The sequence below is a fragment of the Ascaphus truei genome (genome assembly GCF_040206685.1).
Source record: "Ascaphus truei isolate aAscTru1 chromosome 8 unlocalized genomic scaffold, aAscTru1.hap1 SUPER_8_unloc_1, whole genome shotgun sequence".
NCBI classification, from domain to species: Eukaryota; Metazoa; Chordata; class Amphibia; order Anura; family Ascaphidae; genus Ascaphus; species Ascaphus truei.
This window is the reverse complement of record NW_027453835.1, coordinates 850745-870493: the sequence shown is the minus strand read 5'-3', so window position 1 is coordinate 870493 and position 19749 is coordinate 850745. Positions and strand designations below refer to the sequence as shown.

Here is a 19749-nt window from a genome sequence, read left to right as displayed (position 1 = left end):
GCGTCTGAGATCAGATGCATTGTAAGGAACCCCAACCCTCTCTAATAGCGCGCCTGAGATCAGATGCATTGTAAGGGACCCCAACCCTCTATAATAGCGCGTCTGAGATAAAATCCATTGTAAGGAACCCCAACCCTCTCTAATAGCGCTTCTGAGATCGGATGCATTGTAAGGAACCCCAACCCTCTCTAATAGCGCGTCTGAGATCAGATACATTGTAAGGAACCCCAACCCTCTCTAATAGCGCGTCTGAGATCAGATGCATTGTAAGGAACCCCAACCCTCTCTAATAGCGCGTCTGAGATCAGATGCATTGTAAGGAACCCCAACCCTCTCTAATAGCGCGTTTGAGATCAGATACATTGTAAGGAACCCCAACCCTCTCTAATAGCGCGTCTGAGATCTGATGTAAGGAACCCCAAACCTCTCTAATAGCGCGCCTGAGATCAGATGCATTGTAAGGAACCCCAACCCTCTCTAATAGCGCGCCTGAGATCAGATGCATTGTAAGGGACCCCAACCCTCTATAATAGCCCGTCTGAGATCAAATCCATTGTAAGGAACCCCAACCCTCTCTAATAGCGCGTCTGAGATCAGATGCATTGTAAGGAACCCCAACCCTCTCTAATAGCGCGTCTGAGATCTGATGTAAGGAACCCCAACCCTCTCTAATAGCACGCCTGAGATCAGATACATTGTAAGGAACCCCGACCCTCTCTAATAGCGCGTCTGAGATCAGATGCATTGTAAGGAACCCCAACCCTCTCTAATAGCGCGTCTGAGATCAGATGCATTGTAAGGAACCCCAACCCTCTCTAATAGCGCGTCTGAGATCAAATCCATTGTAAGGAACCCCGACCCTCTCTAATAGCGCGTCTGAGATCAGATGCATTGTAAGGATCCCCAACCCTCTCTAATAGCGCGTCTGAGATCAGATGCATTGTAAGGAACCCCAACCCTCTCTAATAGCGCGCCTGAGATCAGATGCATTGTAAGGGACCCCAACCCTCTATAATAGCGCGTCTGAGATAAAATCCATTGTAAGGAACCCCAACCCTCTCTAATAGCGCTTCTGAGATCGGATGCATTGTAAGGAACCCCAACCCTCTCTAATAGCGCGTCTGAGATCAGATACATTGTAAGGAACCCCAACCCTCTCTAATAGCGCGTCTGAGATCAGATGCATTGTAAGGAACCCCAACCCTCTCTAATAGCGCATCTGAGATCAGATGCATTGTAAGGAACCCCAACCCTCTCTAATAGCGCGTCTGAGATCAGATACATTGTAAGGAACCCCAACCCTCTCTAATAGCGCGTCTGAGATCTGATGTAAGGTACCCCAAACCTCTCTAATAGCGCGTCTGAGATCAGATGCATTGTAAGGAACCCCAACCCTCTCTAATAGCGCGTCTGGGATCTGATGTAAGGAACCCCAACCCTCTCTAATAGCGCGCCTGAAATCAGATGCATTGTAAGGAACCCCAACCCTCTCTAATAGCGCGCCTGAGATCAGATGCATTGTAAGGGACCCCAACCCTCTATAATAGCTCGTCTGAGATCAAATCCATTGTAAGGAACCCCAACCCTCTCTAATAGCGCGTCTGAGATCAGATGCATTGTAAGGAACCCCAACCCTCTCTAATAGCGCGTCTGAGATCTGATGTAAGGAACCCCAACCCTCTCTAATAGCACGCCTGAGATCAGATACATTGTAAGGAACCCCGACCCTCTCTAATAGCGCGTCTGAGATCAGATGCATTGTAAGGAACCCCAACCCTCTCTAATAGCGCGTCTGAGATCAGATGCATTGTAAGGAACCCCAACCCTCTCTAATAGCGCGTCTGAGATCAAATCCATTGTAAGGAACCCCGACCCTCTCTAATAGCGCGTCTGAGATCAGATGCATTGTAAGGAACCCCAACCCTCTCTAATAGCGCGTCTGAGATCAAATCCATTGTAAGGATCCCCGACCCTCTCTAATAGCGCGTCTGAGATCGGATGCCTTGTAAGGAACCCCGACCCTCTCTAATAGCGCGTCTGAGATCGGATGCATTGTAAGGAACCCCAACCCTCTCTAATAGCGCGTCTGAGATCGGATGCATTGTAAGGAACCCCAACCCTCTCTAATAGCGCGTCTGAGATCAGATGCATTGTAAGGAACCCCGACCCTCTCTAATAGCACGTCTGAGATCAGATACATTGTAAGGAACCCCAACCCTCTCTAATAGCGCGTCTGAGATCAGATGCATTGTAAGGAATCCCGACCCTCTCTAATAGCACGTCTGAGATCAGATACATTGTAAGGAACCCCAACCCTCTCTAATAGCGCGTCTGAGATCAGATGCATTGTAAGGAACCCCAACCCTCTCTAATAGCACGCCTGAGATCGGATGCATTGTAAGGATCCCCAACCCTCTCTAATAGCGCGTCTGAGATCGGATGCATTGTAAGGAACCCCGACCCTCTCTAATAGCGCGTCTGAGATCGGATGCATTGTAAGGAACCCCGACCCTCTCTAATAGCGCGTCTGAGATCGGATGCATTGTAAGGAACCCCAACCCTCTCTAATAGCGCGTCTGAGATCGGATGCATTGTAAGGAACCCCGACCCTCTCTAATAGCGCGTCTGAGATCAGATGCATTGTAAGGGACCCCAACCCTCTCTAATAGCGCGTCTGAGATCAGATGCATTGTAAGGAACCCCGACCCTCTCTAATAGCGCGTCTGAGATCAGACGCATTGTAAGGAACCCCAACCCTCTCTAATAGCGCGTCTGAGATCGGATGCATTGTAAGGAACCCCAACCCTCTCTAATAGCGCGTCTGAGATCAGATGCATTGTAAGGAACCCCAACCCTCTCTAATAGCGCGTCTGAGATCAGATGCATTGTAAGGATCCCCGACCCTCTCTAATAGCGCGTCTGAGATCGGATGCATTGTAAGGAACCCCAACCCTCTCTAATAGCGCTTCTGAGATCAGATGCATTGTAAGGAACCCCGACCCTCTCTAATAGTGCGCCTGAGATCAGATGCATTGTAAGGAACCCCAACCCTCTCTAATAGCACGTCTGAGATCAGATGCATTGTAAGGAACCCCAACCCTCTCTAATAGTGCGCCTGAGATCAGATACATTGTAAGGAACCCCAACCCTCTCTAATAGTGTGTCTGAGATCAGATGCATTGTAAGGAACCCCAACCCTCTCTAATAGCGCGTCTGAGATCAGATGCATTGTAAGGAACCCCAACCCTCTCTAATAGCGCGTCTGAGATCAGATGCATTGTAAGGAACCCCGACCCTCTCTAATAGCACGTCTGAGATCAGATACATTGTAAGGAACCCCAACCCTCTCTAATAGCGCGTCTGAGATCAGATGCATTGTAAGGAATCCCGACCCTCTCTAATAGCACGTCTGAGATCAGATACATTGTAAGGAACCCCAACCCTCTCTAATAGCGCGTCTGAGATCAGATGCATTGTAAGGAACCCCAACCCTCTCTAATAGCACGCCTGAGATCGGATGCATTGTAAGGATCCCCAACCCTCTCTAATAGCGCGTCTGAGATCGGATGCATTGTAAGGAACCCCGACCCTCTCTAATAGCGCGTCTGAGATCGGATGCATTGTAAGGAACCCCGACCCTCTCTAATAGCGCGTCTGAGATCGGATGCATTGTAAGGAACCCCAACCCTCTCTAATAGCGCGTCTGAGATCGGATGCATTGTAAGGAACCCCGACCCTCTCTAATAGCGCGTCTGAGATCAGATGCATTGTAAGGGACCCCAACCCTCTCTAATAGCGCGTCTGAGATCAGATGCATTGTAAGGAACCCCGACCCTCTCTAATAGCGCGTCTGAGATCAGACGCATTGTAAGGAACCCCAACCCTCTCTAATAGCGCGTCTGAGATCGGATGCATTGTAAGGAACCCCAACCCTCTCTAATAGCGCGTCTGAGATCAGATGCATTGTAAGGAACCCCAACCCTCTCTAATAGCGCGTCTGAGATCAGATGCATTGTAAGGATCCCCGACCCTCTCTAATAGCGCGTCTGAGATCGGATGCATTGTAAGGAACCCCAACCCTCTCTAATAGCGCTTCTGAGATCAGATGCATTGTAAGGAACCCCAACCCTCTCTAATAGCGCGCCTGAGATCAGATGCATTGTAAGGAACCCCAACCCTCTCTAATAGCACGTCTGAGATCAGATGCATTGTAAGGAACCCCAACCCTCTCTAATAGTGCGCCTGAGATCAGATACATTGTAAGGAACCCCAACCCTCTCTAATAGCACGTCTGAGATCAGATGCATTGTAAGGAACCCCGACCCTCTCTAATAGCACGTCTGAGATCAGATGCATTGTAAGGAACCCCAACCCTCTCTAATAGTGCGCCTGAGATCAGATACATTGTAAGGAACCCCAACCCTCTCTAATAGCGCGTCTGAGATCAGATGCATTGTAAGGAACCCCAACCCTCTCTAATAGCGCGTCTGGGATCAGATACATTGTAAGGAACCCCAACCCTCTCTAATACTGTGTCTGAGATCAGATACAATGTATCCTTCTGTATTTGATACAAGTTTCAGCTCCAAATGTCAGGCAGTGACAGTGCGCATGCGCACATACCTCCTCCACCGCGCGCGTCTTCTGCCCGCCCCTCTCCCCCAGTGCACGCGCGCCCCGCCCCTCCCCGCCCCTCCCCCTGCGTACGCACGCCCAGCGCCCCTCTATCCCGCGAACAGCGTCCCGTCTACCTCCCCCTGCGCACGCGCCTCGCCGCTCCGCCCCCTGCGCACGCGCACGCACAGCGCCCCGCCCCTCTCCCCCCGCGCTCGCTTCCCGTTCTCGCGCATGCGCGCAGCGTGACGTCAGGTACCGGTGAAGATGGCGGCGGGGGTCGGGGTTCTCGATGAGGGGCTCAGGAAGCGGCTGGTGACGGAGGGCGGGGGCGCCCCGTGCGACTTCTGTGATGGCACCAAGGTAAACGAAACTGCGTCACTTCCGGTAACCGAGGCCCGGTGACGTTGTACACACACTTCCGGTCACTAGCCCGCTTCCGGTGACGCCCATTTATGAGAGTTTGACGTCACAGCTATTGTTTTAAGAGATTGCCCTAACATGACGTAATTTTCCTGTAAAGTGACGTTGCGGTGAAAAAGCAGCAACTGATCTGACGTCATCATGTAATTCTGATATCTTGTGACATCATAATGTGACATCATAATGTGACGTCACTGATCACACATGACATAACATCGTCCTGCTGACATCATAAAGCATCCTAATGCAGGAGAGAGGATGGTAGGTCCCATAGAACAGGACGTGCTGAGCCGCGGCGCAATCACTGCGGGGAGCTCGCATTAGGGGCTGCTGCAGGGATATCCCCTTATCTTAGGCAGGGGCCCTGGTACCGCGCACACGCGTCGGCCTGCCGGGAGGCAGTGATCGCGTCCATGTGGCGTGCGGGCACGGGAGCGCGTTGCACAAGAAATCACGGTCACGTGGGCGCTTTGTCACTGGCACGCCCCTAGACACGCACACGGACGTCGCATGTACCATGGCCGAAAAACACACCCGCTTCAAGCGGGTGACGTCACGGCCGCGCACGGGCGAAGGCACCATGTCCCCAGAGCCGAGCATTCAGTGCCAACGGGGACACAGCTTATGTGAGGTATGTGTTCCCTGCGGTCCCCTTCCCATTCCCGGCGGTCCCCTTCCCATTCCCTGCGGTCCCCTTCCCATTCCCTGCTGTCCCCATCCCATTCCCGGCGGTCCCCTTCCCATTCCCGGCGGTCCCCTTCCCATCCCCGGCGGTCCCCATTCCCGGCGGTCCCCTTCCCATTCCCTGCGGTCCCCTTCCCATTCCCTGCGGTCCCCTTCCCATTCCCGGCGGTCCCCTTCCCATTCCCGGCGGTCCCCTTCCCATTCCCGGCGGTCCCCTTCCCATTCCCGGCCGTCCCCTTCCCATTCCCTGCGATCCCCTTCCCATTCCCGGCCGTTCCCTTCCCATCCCCGGCGGTCCCCATTCCCGGCGGTCCCCTTCCCATTCCCTGCGGTCCCCTTCCCATTCCCGGCCGTCCCCTTCCCATTCCCGGCGGTCCCCTTCCCATTCCCTGCGGTCCCATTCCCGGCGGTCCCCTTCCCATTCCCGGCGGTCCCCTTCCCATTCCCGGCGGTCCCCTCCCCATTCCCTGCGGTCACCTTCCCATTCCCTGCGGTCCCCTTCCCATTCCCTGTGGTCCCCTTCCCATTCCCGGCGGTCCCATTCCCATTTTTCTAAGCCCATCTTGCTTGCTGGCATCTACCGCCCCCCTAAAGCCCTTCTACAATCCTTGACTGATATCACCCAATTTCTTGCCTCCATTTCCTCTCTGAATGAGAAGAGTGAGCTGCTAGTTCTTGGGGATTTCAACTTCAATTGGCTTGACCCTAAAAACCACAAAATCCAGATACAACTCAAGTCACTTAACCTATCGCAACTCATTTCCCAACCCACACGAATAAACCTGAAGTCGCATAACCATTCCTTGCTAGACTGGATTCTCTCCTCAAACCCCAGCAGAATCCAATCCTCTGGCATCCTTCCTGACATTTTCAGTGACCATGCAATAGTGTACTGTGTAAGGAAAATTAAACCGCCCCATTCAAGCCCCAAAGTTCTCCTCACTAGAACATTTAAAAACTTTAACCCACAACAGTTTCTGGATGACCTTACCAACTGCCCATGGCACAGAATCGATTTAATTCCCGACCCTGATTCTGCGCTCGACTATTTCCAATCCGAGTTCTTAAAACTCTGCGATACCCATGCTCCACTACGCAAAATAAGGGTACGGGGGGCCCACCTTCCATGGGTTACACCTGACCTTATAGCACTCTACCAGTTCAGGGATGCCTTGTGGAAAAGCTACAAAGTAACTGGCACTACCAAGGATCTCAATCACTACAGATGCCTGCGGAACGTGTGCACAAGGCAAACAAGGCATGCAAAAGCACAATATTACTCTGACAATCTCCTCCAGAATACATCAAACCCAGCTAACTTCTGGAAGGTTATCAACAATATATTCCAGCCTCCTAACCATCAACAACCAAGTAATATCACTAAGGGGGATATTACTCTGACAAACCCCACTGACATTGCAAATGCATTCAATGATTACTTTGTGGGGTGTGCCACTAACTTATTAGCGAAACGCAGCACAAACCCCAAACCTGAATCTCATCCTGGGAGTACCCCTATAGTACCACCCCCTCCCAACACTGCCCACAATTTTCAATTTAGCCCAGTATCTGAAGAGGAGATTACACAAGCGCTCCTCAAACTAAAACTAAGCAGCCAATGTGGACCCGACTTACTACAATCTAGGTTCCTACGACTTGGTGCCCCAGCCATTGCCAAACCAATTGCGTCCATAGTCAACTCTATCCTGTCTGCAGGCCATATCCCTAAGACCTGGAAAACTGCCAGAGTTGTCCCAATCTTCAAAAGTGGGGACAAAAACACTGTCTCAAACTACAGGCCAATCTCACTTCTCCCAATTCTATCCAAAGTTATGGAAAAATGTGTCCACTCCCAATTAAGCGAGTTCTACACCAAGACAAATTTCCCTAGCCAATTCCAGTCTGGGTTTCGTCCCAAACACTCCACCGTAACTACCCTGCTAAAAGTTTGCAATGAAATCCAGTGTGGAATGGAACGGGGACAACTCACTGGTGCAGTATTCCTAGATTTTGCAAAGGCTTTTGACACAGTTGATCATGCTATCCTGCTTAACAAACTCCAGAGCTCTGGAATAGGGAAACATGCTTTAAACTGGTTTCAGTCCTACCTATCAGGAAGATCCCAACATGTGTCCATCTCAGGCTCTAACTCCAACCCCCTGGATATCACCTGTGGTGTCCCGCAAGGCTCTGTTCTGGGGCCCCTACTCTTCTCAGTGTTCATTAATGATCTTCCCACAGCTTGTAAGGAAGCCTCAATACACATGTATGCAGATGACACAATCCTATATGCACACAGCCATAGCCTCTCTGACCTTCAACACATACTTCAGTCTGACTTTTTGAGACTCGAAAACTGGATTTCCCAAAACAAACTGTTTTTAAACACTGACAAAACTGTAACAATGGTATTTGGGACCAAGACTAAATTTGTAAAGCTTCCAGTGACTGAGCTCCTGATTAGAACCAACGCTAAAACCACCCTAACACCTGTCACTAGTTTTAAATACCTGGGCTTATGGTTTGACTCCCACTTAACATTCGGGATGCACATTGATACCCTGACAACCAAGACCTATGCCAAACTAGGGGTACTTTACAGGAACAAATCCTCCCTAAGTCTCCTGGTCAGAAAGCGTATTGCACAGCAGATGCTAATGCCAATTATTGACTATGGAGACATAGTATATGGCTCGGCTCCTCAAACCCACCTTAGCAAACTTGACACCCTCTACAATTCAATTTGTCGTTTTGTTCTCCAATGCAACTACAACACACATCACTGCGAAATGCTCAAAGAACTAGATTGGTCATCACTAGAGTCTAGGCGCAAAGTTCACCTTTCCTGTCTCACCCTCAAATACTTTCTGGGCAAGCTACCCAGCTACCTGAACAAGCTCCTCACCCCTACCACATGCAGTACCTATCACCTGAGATCAGACTCCAAAAGACTATTCATGGTCCCAAGACTCAACAAAGTATCCGGACGTTCCTCCTTCTCCTTCCGTGCACCCCAAAACTGGAACAACCTACCAGAGACTCTCATATCCACCACCAGCTTAAGTTCTTTCAAATCTAAGGCTGTCTCACACTTTAATCTGGTCTGTAACTGTTTCATACGCTCATAATATATATTTTCTTTAACTGTGCATGCAATGTCTTGTATATAAATGTATACCTTGTTCATTTATGTAACTGTATTTGTAACCATGTATTATTTGTTTTACTCTGTGCCCAGGACATACTTGAAAACGAGAGGTAACTCTCAATGTATTACTTCCTGGTAAAATATTTTATAAATAAATAATAAATAAATTCCCGGCGGTCCCCTTCCCATTCCCGGCGGTCCCCATCCCATTCCCGGCGGTCCCATTCCCGGCGGTCCCCTTCCCATTCCCGGCGGTCCCCTTCCCGTTCCCGGCGGTCCCCTTCCCGTTCCCGGCGGTCCCCTTCCCGTTCCCGGCGGTCCCCATCCCGTTCCCGGCGGTCCCCTTCCCGTTCCCGGCGGTCCCCATCCCGTTCCCGGCGGTCCCCTTCCCGTTCCCGGCGGTCCCCTTCCCGTTCCCGGCGGTCCCCATCCCGTTCCCGGCGGTCCCCTTCCCGTTCCCGGCGGTCCCCTTCCCGTTCCCGGCGGTCCCCATCCCGTTCCCGGCGGTCCCCTTCCCGTTCCCGGCGGTCCCCATCCTGTTCCCGGCGGTCCCCTTCCCGTTCCCGGCGGTCCCCTTCCCGTTCCCGGCGGTCCCCATCCCGTTCCCGGCGGTCCCCTTCCCGTTCCCGGCGGTCCCCTTCCCTGACATTCTCGGCGATCCCCTTCCCTGACATTCCCGGCGGTCCCCTTCCCATTCCCGGCGGTCCCCTTCCCTGACATTCCCGGCGGTCCCCTTCCCATTCCCGGCGGTCCCCTTCCCTGACATTCCCGGCGGTCCCATTCCCGGCGGTCCCCTTCCCTGACATTCCCGGCGGTCCCCTTCCCTGACATTCCCGGCGGTCCCCTTCCCTGACATTCCCGGCGGTCCCCTACCTTTGCATTATAGAGCGGTTGTGGTTATGGTGCATTTAGGTTTATCACAGGGATTCCCGGCATTCGTACCTTACACAGGAGCTCCTTCCTGCTCCCTCCCGCTCCTTCCCGCTCCTTCCCGCTCCCTCCCGCTCCCTCCCGCTCCTTCCCGCTCCCTCCCGCTCCCTCCCGCTCCTTCCCGCTCCATCGCTGTATGAAGGTCCCTGCACATTTGCACTTTTGGAGACGGCTCACTATATGTTTTTAGTGTTTTTATCATAGTCTGTTTGTCTAGATAAAGGTTATACTTTGTACTCACGATTGTCGGCCCCAGTTTGCAGTGTCGGTGAGTCCTGTTCTATGGGACTTACAATTTTCTCTTCTGGTTTATATTGCATGCGTTTACTCAGCGTGCCCTCCTGTATTACACAGGTTTAGTGTGTGTGTGTGTGTGTGTGTCTGTATCTGTATATATATATATATATATACACAGTGGTCGACAAATCACCCAAAAATCTACTCGCCGGACAAAAAAAATCTACTCGTTATGGTGGGTAAAAAAAGTGACAAAACCCCTCCACAGTAAAGCATAAAGCAACTGTAAATATTACTGTATGTTCATTTGCATGTCTTAGACAGGTCTGCAACCCTGTCTTTCCCCATTGTCACCCAGCATACAGCGCTTCCACTGCAGCAAGGGATTCTGGGAAATGACATGCAAATGAGCACACAGTGCCACCTTTTGTCTCAAGCTCGTATTACACAAGCCAATCCTCAAGCCAATGCATGCTGTTTTAAACACAGCTTTTAGACAGAGGCTGGGATGAGATGCAAAGCCATTAAACCCACTCACAGACATGTTTCAACCTTGATGGGTATCATCAGTGTGAGGCTGGTCTTAATGGCTTGCAGGTTTGAGACTAGACTAACCTCACACTGATGATACCCATCAAGGTTGAAACATGTATGTGAGTGGGTCTAATGGCTTTGCATCTCATCCCAGCCTCTGTCTAAAAGCTGTGTTTAAAACAGCATGCATTGGCTTGAGGATTGGCTTGTGTAATACGAGCTTGAGACAAAAGGTGGCACTGTGTGCTCATTTGCATGTCATTTCCCAGAATCCCTTGCTGCAGTGGAAGCGCTGTATGCTGGGCGATAATGGGGAAAGACAGGGTTGCAGACCTGTCTAAGACATGCAAATGAACATACAGTAATATTTACAGTTGCTATATATATATATATATATATATATATATATATATATATATATATATATATATATATATATATATATATATATATATATATATATATATACAAACACAAAAGAAAATAACTACTTTTTTACGCTATGAGTGCGCCTGTTTTTTGTCTCTTTTTAGGTGTGTGTGTGTGTGTGTGTGTGTGTATATATATATATACATGTAGAGGTATCAGTACCGTGTTAGCCGAGCTTCAATAATCAAAAAATAAATAGATGATACCGTTCTGTGGCTAACGAAATGCTTTTATTTGTGCGAGCTTTCGAGATACACTGATCTCTTCTTCCGGCGATGTTACAATGAATGAAGCAAACAAAAGCTATACTATCAACAGTGTCTATTGGAATGTTATCTGTGTTGGTCTTTCCCCGGTGTGGATGTGTTTTATGGCTAGAGGTGTCAAAGGGTAACTGAAAGCAAGTGAAGAAAGAGTGTGTATGTGTATCAGTGTGAATAAAAATGAATGGAGAGCCCACAGTATAAACAGTGCTCTACACAAGGTGTGTGTGGAGTGAGAGGGATATAAATGGTGTGGGTGGGTGTGGAAATGTGAGAGTTTGTAGCACAACTAAAAGTGTGCTAAAAGCCATATCTTTTGCTCCCATGTATGTGTGTGTGTGTATGTGTATATATATATGTGTGTGTGTGTATGTGTATATATATATATGTGTGTGTGTGTACACTATATCTATACTGGTAATAGCTCTCTTGGCGCCTTTCTATGCGTCATACAGCATTCTATCATGTGACCTCACACAATGACATCATGATGTGACCCCGGATTCTCCCTCCCCCCCCCCCCCCCCCAGGCGACATTCCATTACCGCACGGTGCTGTGTGACGCTGAGCGCACGCTGATCGATGACAGCGCGGACACCGACAAACCCATGGAGCTGATCATCGGGAAGAAGTTCAAACTGCCCGTCTGGGAGACCGCCGTCCGCAGCATGAGACAGGGCGAGACCGCCGAGTTCCTGTGCGACACCCCGGTACAGAGCGACACCCCCGTATAGAGACCGCAGTGTTCCTGTGTGGCACCCCCGTATAGAGACCGCAGTGTTCCTGTGTGGCACCCCCATATAGAGAGACCGCAGTGTTCCTGTGTGACACCCTCGTATAGAGACCACAGTGTTCCTGTGTGGCACCCCCATATAGAGAGACCGCAGTGTTCCTGTGTGGCACCCCCATATAGAGAGACCGCAGTGTTCCTGTGTGACACCCTCGTATAGAGCCGCAGTGTTCCCGTGTGACACCCCCGTATAGAGCCGCAGTGTTCCCGTGTGACACCCCCATATAGAGAGACCGGAGTGTTCCCGTGTGACACCCCCATATAGAGACCACAGTGTTCCCGTGTGACACCCCCATATAGGGAGAACACAGTGTTCCCGTGTGACACCCCCATATAGAGAGACCGCAGTGTTCCCGTGTGACACCCCAATATAGAGAGACCGCAGTGTTCCCGTGTGACACCCCCGTATAGAGAGACCGCAGTGTTCCCGTGTGACACCCCCATATAGAGAGACCGCAGTGTTCCCGTGTGACACCCCCATATAGAGAGACCGCAGTGTTCCCGTGTGACACCCCCGTATAGAGAGACCGCAGTGTTCCCGTGTGACACCCCCATATAGAGAGACCGCAGTGTTCCCGTGTGACACCCCCATATAGAGAGACCGCAGTGTTCCCTGGGTCACCCCTGTACCCCTCGCTGTGACCCCTCTCCTTCCTCTGTCCCCCTCTCGGTGTCTCAGCACGTTATTGAGTACCCGCAGGTGTCCCGCAGTCTGCGTCGCATCGCTGCGGGGCAGGACCCCCGGGACGGACAGCGACACTGCTGTGGGGGCATCGCACAGCTTCACGACCATTCCCTGGGGTACCCAGACCTGGACGAGATGCAGAGAAACCCCCAGCCCCTCATCTTCATCATCACACTCCTACAGGTGAGACCTGCTCTGCACCCCCCCCCGTCCCTCTCCTCTCTGCGCCGCCCCCATCCCTCTCCTCTCTGCAACCCCCCTGTCCCTCTCCTCTCTGCACCCCCCCCTCGTCCCTCTCCTCTCTGCGCCGCCCCCGTCCCTCTCCTCTCTGCAGCCCCTCCCTCTTCTCTCTGCAGCCCCCCTGTCCCTCTCCTCTCTGCAGCCCCCCCGTCCCTCTGCTCTCTGCAACCCCCTGTCCCTCTCCTCTCTGCAACCCCCCGTCCCTCTCCTCTCAGCAACCCCCCGTCCCTCTCCTCTCAGCAACCCCCCGTCCCTCTCCTCTCTGCAACCCCCCGTCCCTCTCCATTTCTGCAACCCCCCGTCCCTCTCCTCTCTGCAACCCCCCGTCCCTCTCCTCTCTGCAGCCCCTCCCTCTTCTCTCTGCAGCCCCCCTGTCCCTCTCCTCTCTGCAGCCCCCCCGTCCCTCTCCTCTCTGCAGCCCCTCCCTCTTCTCTCTGCAGCCCCCCTGTCCCTCTCCTCTCTGCAGCCCCCCCGTCCCTCTGCTCTCTGCAACCCCCCGTCCCTCTGCTCTCTGCAACCCCCCGTCCCTCTCCTCTCTGCAACCCCCCGTCCCTCTCCTCTCTGCAACCCCCCGTCCCTCTCCATTTCTGCAACCCCCCGTCCCTCTCCATTTCTGCAACCCCCCGTCCCTCTCCTCTCTGCAACCCCCCGTCCCTCTCCTCTCTGCAACCCCCCGTCCCTCTCCTCTCTGCAACCCCCAGTCCCTCTCCTCTCTGCAAGCCCCCGTCCCTCTCCTCTCTGCAACCCCCCGTCCCTCTCCTCTCTTCAACCCCCCGTCCCTCTCCTCTCTGCAACCCCCCGTTCCTCTCCTCTCTGCAACCCCCCGTCCCTCTCCTCTCTGCAACCCCCCGTCCCTCTCCTCTCTGCAACCCCCCGTCCCTCTCCTCTCTGCGCCCCCCCGTCCCTCTCCTCTCTTCAACCCCCCGTCCCTCTCCTCTCTTCAACCCCCCATCCCTCTCCTCTCTGCAAACCCCCCGTCCCTCTCCTCTCTGCAAACCCCCCGTCCCTCTCCTCTCTGCAAACCCCCCGTCCCTCTCCTCTCTGCGCCGCCCCCGTCCCTCTCCTCTCTGCGTCCATCTCCTCTCTGCAACCCCCCGTCCCTCTCCTCTCTGCAACCCCCCGTCCCTCTCCTCTCTGCAACCCCCCGTCCCTCTCCTCTCTGCGCCGCCCCCCCGTCCCTCTCCTCTCTGCGCCCCCCCCGTCCCTCTCCTTTCTGCGCCCCCCGTCCCTCTCCTCTCTGCAACCCCCCCCCGTCCCTCTCCTCTCTGCAACCCCCCCCGTCCCTCTCCTCTCTGCGCCCCCCCCGTCCCTCTCCTCTCTGCGCCGCCCACGTCCCTCTCCTCTCTGCGCCGCCCCCGTCCCTCTCCTCTCTGCGCCCCCCCCCGTTCCTCTCCTCTCTGCGCCCCATCCCTCTCCTCTCTGCGCCCCCCCCCCCCCGTTCCTCCACTCTCTGCGCCCCCCCGTCCCTCTCCTCTCTGCGCCCCCCCCGTCCCTCTCCTCTCTGCGCCCCCCCCGTCCCTCTCCTCTCTGCGCCCCCCCGTCCCTCTCCTCTCTGCGCCGCCCCCGTCCCTCTCCTCTCTGCGCCCCCCCGTCCCTCTCCTCTCTGCGCCCCCCCCGTCCCTCTCCTGTCTGCGCCCGCCCCTCTCCTCTCTGCGCCCCCCATCCCTCTCCTCTCTGCGCCTCCCCCCGTCCCTCTCCTCTCTGCGCCTCTCCTGCCCCTCTCTGCGCCCCCCCCCCCTCTCCTTCCTGCGCTCTCCTCTCTGCGCCCTCTCCTCTCTGCGCCCCCCCCCTCTCTCTGCGCCCCCCCGTCCCTCTCCTCTCTGCGCCGTCCCTCTCCTCTGCGCCCGCCCCTCTCCTCTCTGCGCCCCCCCCGTCCCTCTCCTCTCTGCGCCCCCCCCGTCCCTCTCCTCTCTGCGCCTCCCCCCGTCCCTCTCCTCTCTGCGCCTCCCCGTCCCTCTCCTCTCTGCGCCTCCCCCCGTCCCTCTCCTCTCTGCGCCTCCCCCTGTCCCTCTCCTCTCTGCGCCCCCCCGTCCCTCTCCTCTCTGCGCCCCCCGTCCCTCTCCTCTCTGCGCTCCCCCGTCCCTCTCCTCTCTGCGCCGCCCCCGTCCCTCTCCTCTCTGCGCCGCCCCCGTCCCTCTCCTCTCTGCGCCGCCCCCGTCCCTCTCCTCTCTGCGCCCCCCCCCCGTCCCTCTCCTCTCTGCGCCGCCCCCGTCCCTCTCCTCTCTGCGCCCCCCCCCGTCCCTCTCCTCTCTGCGCCCTCTCCCTCTCCTCTCTGCGCCCCCCCCCTCTCCTCTCTGCGCCCCCCCCCCTCTCTGCGCCCCCCCCCTCTCTGCGCCCCCCCCGTCCCTCTCCTCCTGCGCCTCCCCCCGTCCATCTCCTCTCTGCGCCTCCCCGTCCCTCTCCTCTCTGCGCCTCCCCCCGTCCCTCTCCTCTCTGCGCCTCCCCCTGTCCCTCTCCTCTCTGCGCCCCCCCGTCCCTCTCCTCTCTGCGCCCCCCGTCCCTCTCCTCTCTGCGCTCCCCCGTCCCTCTCCTCTCTGCGCCGCCCCCGTCCCTCTCCTCTCTGCGCCCCCCCCCCCGTCCCTCTCCTCTCTGCGCCGCCCCCGTCCCTCTCCTCTCTGCGCCGCCCCCGTCCCTCTCCTCTCTGCGCCCCCCCCCGTCCCTCTCCTCTCTGCGCCCCCGTCCCTCTCCTCTCTGCGCCGCCCCCGTCCCTCTCCTCTCTGCGCCCCCCCCCGTCCCTCTCCTCTCTGCGCCCTCTCCCTCTCCTCTCTGCGCCCCCCCCTCTCCTCTCTGCGCCCCCCCCCGTCCCTCTCCTCTCTGCGCCCCCCCGTCCCTCTCCTCTGCGCCCCCCCCCGGCCCTCTCCTCTCTGCGCCTCCCCCCGTCCCTCTCCTCTCTGCGCCTCCCCCCGTCCCTCTCCTCTCTGCGCCTCCCCCTGTCCCTCTCCTCTCTGCGCCCCCCCCGTCCCTCTCCTCTCTGCGCCCCCCGTCCCTCTCCTCTCTGCGCCCCCCCGTCCCTCTCCTCTCTGCGCCCCCCTGTCCCCCTCCTCTCTGCGCCCGTCCCTCTCCTCTCTGCGCCCCGTCCCTCTCCTCTCTGACCCCCCCGTCCCTCTCCTCTCTGACCCCCCCGTCCCTCTCCTCTCTGACCCCCCCCCGTCCCTCTCCTCTCTGCGCCCCCCCGTCCCTCTCCTCTCTGCGCCCCCCTGTCCCCCTCCTCTCTGCGCCCCCCCGTCCCTCTCCTCTCTGCGCCCCCCTGTCCCCCTCCTCTCTGCGCCCCCCCGTCCCTCTCCTCTCTGCGCCCCCCCGTCCCTCTCCTCTCTGCGCCCCCCCGTCCCTCTCCTCTCTGCGCCCCCCTGTCCCCCTCCTCTCTGCGCCCGTCCCTCTCCTCTCTGACCCCCCCCCCGTCCCTCTCCTCTCTGACCCCCCCCCCCGTCCCTCTCCTCTCTGCGCCCCCGTCCCTCTCCTCTCTGCGCCCCCGCCCCTCTCCTCTCTGACCCCCCGCGGCCTGTCTCTCTCCCCCTGCAGGTGCAGGCGCCCGGCTCATACAGACAGGACGCGTGGGCCATGTCTGACGCGGAGAAGCTGGGGGCCGTGCCGCTGCTGCACCAGGAGGGGAACCAGCTGTACAAGGAGGAGCAGACCGCCGGCGCCGCCGCCAAGTACTACGAGGCCATCGCCTGCCTGAAGTCCCTGCAGATGAAGGTGTGAGGTCACCGGCCAGCGGGGGGCGCTCCCCTTTCTTCCCTCTCCCCCTCCTCTCGTGTCTTCCCCCCTCTCTTCCCCCCCTCTCTCCCTCCTCCCCCGTTCCCCATTCCAGCCTCCTCACCCCCTCTCATTCTCCCCACCTCTCTCTCCCCACCTCTCTCTCTTCCCCCCCCCCTCTCTCTCCCCCCTCTCTCTCTCTCCCCCCTCTCTCTCTCTCCCCCCTCTCTCTCTCTCCCCCCTCTCTCTCTCTCCCCCCTCTCTCTCTCTCCCCCCTCTCTCTCTCTCCCCCCTCTCTCTCTCTCCCCCCTCTCTCTCTCTCTCCCCTCTCTCTCTCTCCCCTCTCTCTCTCTCCCCCCTCTCTCTCTCTCCCCCCTCTCTCTCTCTCCCCCCTCTCTCTCCCCCCTCTTTCTCTCCCCCCCCCCTCTTTCTCTCCCCCCCCCCTCTTTCTCTCCCCCCCTCTTTCTCTTCCCCCTCTCTCACTCTCCTCCCTCTCTCTCCCCCCCTCTCACTCTCTCTCCCCCCCTCTCACTCTCTCTCCCTCCCCTCTCACTCTCTCTCCCCCCCTCACTCTCTCTCCCCCCCTCACTCTCTCTCCCCCTCTCCTCCCTCTCACTCTCTCTCCCCCCCTCACTCTCTCTCCCCCCTCTCACTCTCTCTCCCCCCCCTCTCACTCTCTCCCCCCCCTCCCTCTCTCTCCCCCCCTCACTCTCTCTCCCCCTCTCCCCCCTCTCACTCTCCCCCTCTCTCTCTCCCCCCTCTCTCACTCTCCCCCCTCTCTCACTCTCCCCCTCTCTCACTCTCCCCCCTCTCTCACTCTCCCCCCTCTCTCACTCTTCCCCCTCTCTCTCTCCCCCCTCTCTCACTCTCCCCCCTCTCTCACTCTTCTCACTCTCCCCACTCTCTCACTCTCTCCCCTCTCTCCCCCTCTCACTCTCTCTCCCTCCCCTCTCACTCTCCCCCCTCTCCCTCCTCCTTTCCCTCCTCCCCTCTCTCTCCTCACTCTCCGCCGTCCCCCCTCCCTCCTCCTTTCCTTCCTCCCCCCTCTCTCACTCTCCCTCCTCTCTCTCCCCCCCTCTCACTCTCTCTCCCCCCTCTCTCTCCCCCCCTCTCACTCTCTCTCCCCCCCTCTCACTCTCTCTCCCCCCTCTCCCTCCTCTCCCTCCTCCCCCTCCTTTCCCTCCTCCCCTCTCACTCTCCTCAGTCTCTGCCGTCCCCCCTCCCTCCTCCTTTCCTTCCTCCCCCCTCTCACTCTCCCCCCCTCTCACTCTCTCCCCCCCTCCCTCTCTCTCCCCCTCTCTCTCCACCCCCTCCCTCCTCCTTTCCTTCCTCCCCCCCCTCACTCTCCCCCCCCCCTCTCTCTCCCCCCCTCTCACTCTCCGCCGTCCCCCCTCCCTCCTCCTTTCCTTCCTCCCCCCTCTCTCACTCTCCCCCCTCTCTCTCCCCCCTCACTCTCTCTCCCCCTCTCTCTCCCCCCTCTCACTCTCTCCCCCCCTCTTACTCTCTCTCCCCCTCTCCCTCCTCCCCCTCCTTTCCCTCCTCCCCTCTCACTCTCCTCACTCTCTGCCGTCCACCCTCCCTCCTCCTTTCCTTCCTCCCCCTCTCACTCTCCCCCCCTCTCTCTCTCTCCCCCTCTCTCGCCCCCTCTCTCTCCACCCCCTCCCTCCTCCTTTCCTTCCTCCCCCCCCTCTCACTCTCCCCCCCCTCTCTCTCTCCCCCTCCCCTCTCTCTCCCCCCCCCTCCTCCTTTCCTTCCTCCCCCTCTCACTCTCCTCCCCCTCTCACTCTCCTCCCCCCTCTCACTCTCCCCCCTCTCACTCTCTCCCCTCTCACTCTCTCCCTCCCCTCTCACTCTCTCTATCTCCCCTCTCACTCTCTCTCCCCCCCCCTCTCACTCTCTCTCCCCCCCTCTCACTCTCTCCCCCCCTCTCACTCTCTCCCCCCCCCTCTCACTCTCTCCCCCCCCCCTCTCTCTCCCCCCCCTCTCCTCCCCCTCCCTCTCCCTCCTCCTCCCCCTCCTTTCCCTCCTCCCCTCTCACTCTCCGCCGTCCCCCCTCCCTCCTCCTTTCCTTCCTCCCCTCTCACTCTCCGCCGTACCCCTCCCTCCTCCTTTCCTTCCTCCCCCCTCTCACTCTCCCCCCCTCTCTCCCCCCCCTCTCTCTCTCTCCCCCTCCCTCTCCCCCCCTCCCTCCCTCTCTCTCCCCCCCTCCCTCCCTCTCCCCCCTCCCTCTCTCTCTCTCCCCCCTCCCTCTCTCTCCCCCCTCCCTCTCTCTCCCCCCCTCCCTCCTCCTTTCCTTCCCCCTCCCCCCCTCTCTCTCCCCCCCTCCCTCCTCCTTTCCTTCCCCCTCCCTCCTCCTTTCCTCCCCCCCCCTCTCACTCTCCCCCCCCTCTCACTCTCCCCCCCCCCTCTCACTCTCCCCCCCCTCTCACTCTCCCCCCCCTCTCACTCTCCCCCCCCTCTCACTCTCCCCCCCCCTCCCCTCTCACTCTCCCCCCTCTCTCACTCTCCCAGGAGCAGCCGGGCTCCCCGGATTGGATAGAGCTGGATCTGAAGATCACGCCGCTGCTGCTGAATTACTGTCAGTGCAAACTGCTGGAGGGCGAGTTCTACCAGGTGCTGGAGCATTGCTCGTCCATACTGAACAAGTACCAGGGTGAGGACCCTATATACTGTATATATATATATCTCACTGCTCGTCCATACTGAACAAGTACCAGGGTGAGGACCCTATATACTGTATATATATCTCACTGCTCGTCCATACTGAACAAGTACCAGGGTGAGGACCCTATATACTGTATATATATCTCACTGCTCGTCCATACTGAACAAGTAACAGGGTGAGGACCCTATATACTGTATATATCTCTCACTGCTCGTCCATACTGAACAAGTACCAGGGTGAGGACCCTATATACTGTATATATCTCTCACTGCTCGTCCATACTGAACAAGTACCAGGGTGAGGACCCTATATACTGTATATATCTCTCACTGCTCGTCCATACTGAACAAGTACCAGGGTGAGGACCCTATATACTGTATATATATATCTCACTGCTCGTCCATACTGAAC

The 19749-nt window shown here is 56.8% G+C and overlaps 2 protein-coding genes across 6 annotated transcripts in view; one reads left to right on the top strand and one right to left on the bottom strand.

Annotated features, from left to right (window-relative positions):
• Positions 1-5002, bottom strand: part of TMEM134 (transmembrane protein 134) — a 52663-nt gene extending 47661 nt beyond the window's left edge. For all 3 annotated transcript variants that reach the window (XM_075580639.1, XM_075580640.1, XM_075580638.1), the window contains exon 1: positions 4874-5002. The gene's annotated coding sequence lies outside the window, so the exon portion shown is untranslated. The remainder of the gene's footprint in view (positions 1-4873) is intronic.
• Positions 4743-19749, top strand: part of AIP (AHR interacting HSP90 co-chaperone) — a 47597-nt gene continuing 32590 nt past the window's right edge. For all 3 annotated transcript variants that reach the window (XM_075580637.1, XM_075580636.1, XM_075580635.1), the window contains exons 1-5: positions 4743-4977; positions 11793-11972; positions 12732-12920; positions 16497-16673; positions 19185-19326. In XM_075580637.1, the coding sequence (XP_075436752.1) occupies positions 4882-4977; positions 11793-11972; positions 12732-12920; positions 16497-16673; positions 19185-19326 (784 nt within the window). In that variant the 5' untranslated portion in view covers positions 4743-4881. The remainder of the gene's footprint in view (positions 4978-11792; positions 11973-12731; positions 12921-16496; positions 16674-19184; positions 19327-19749) is intronic.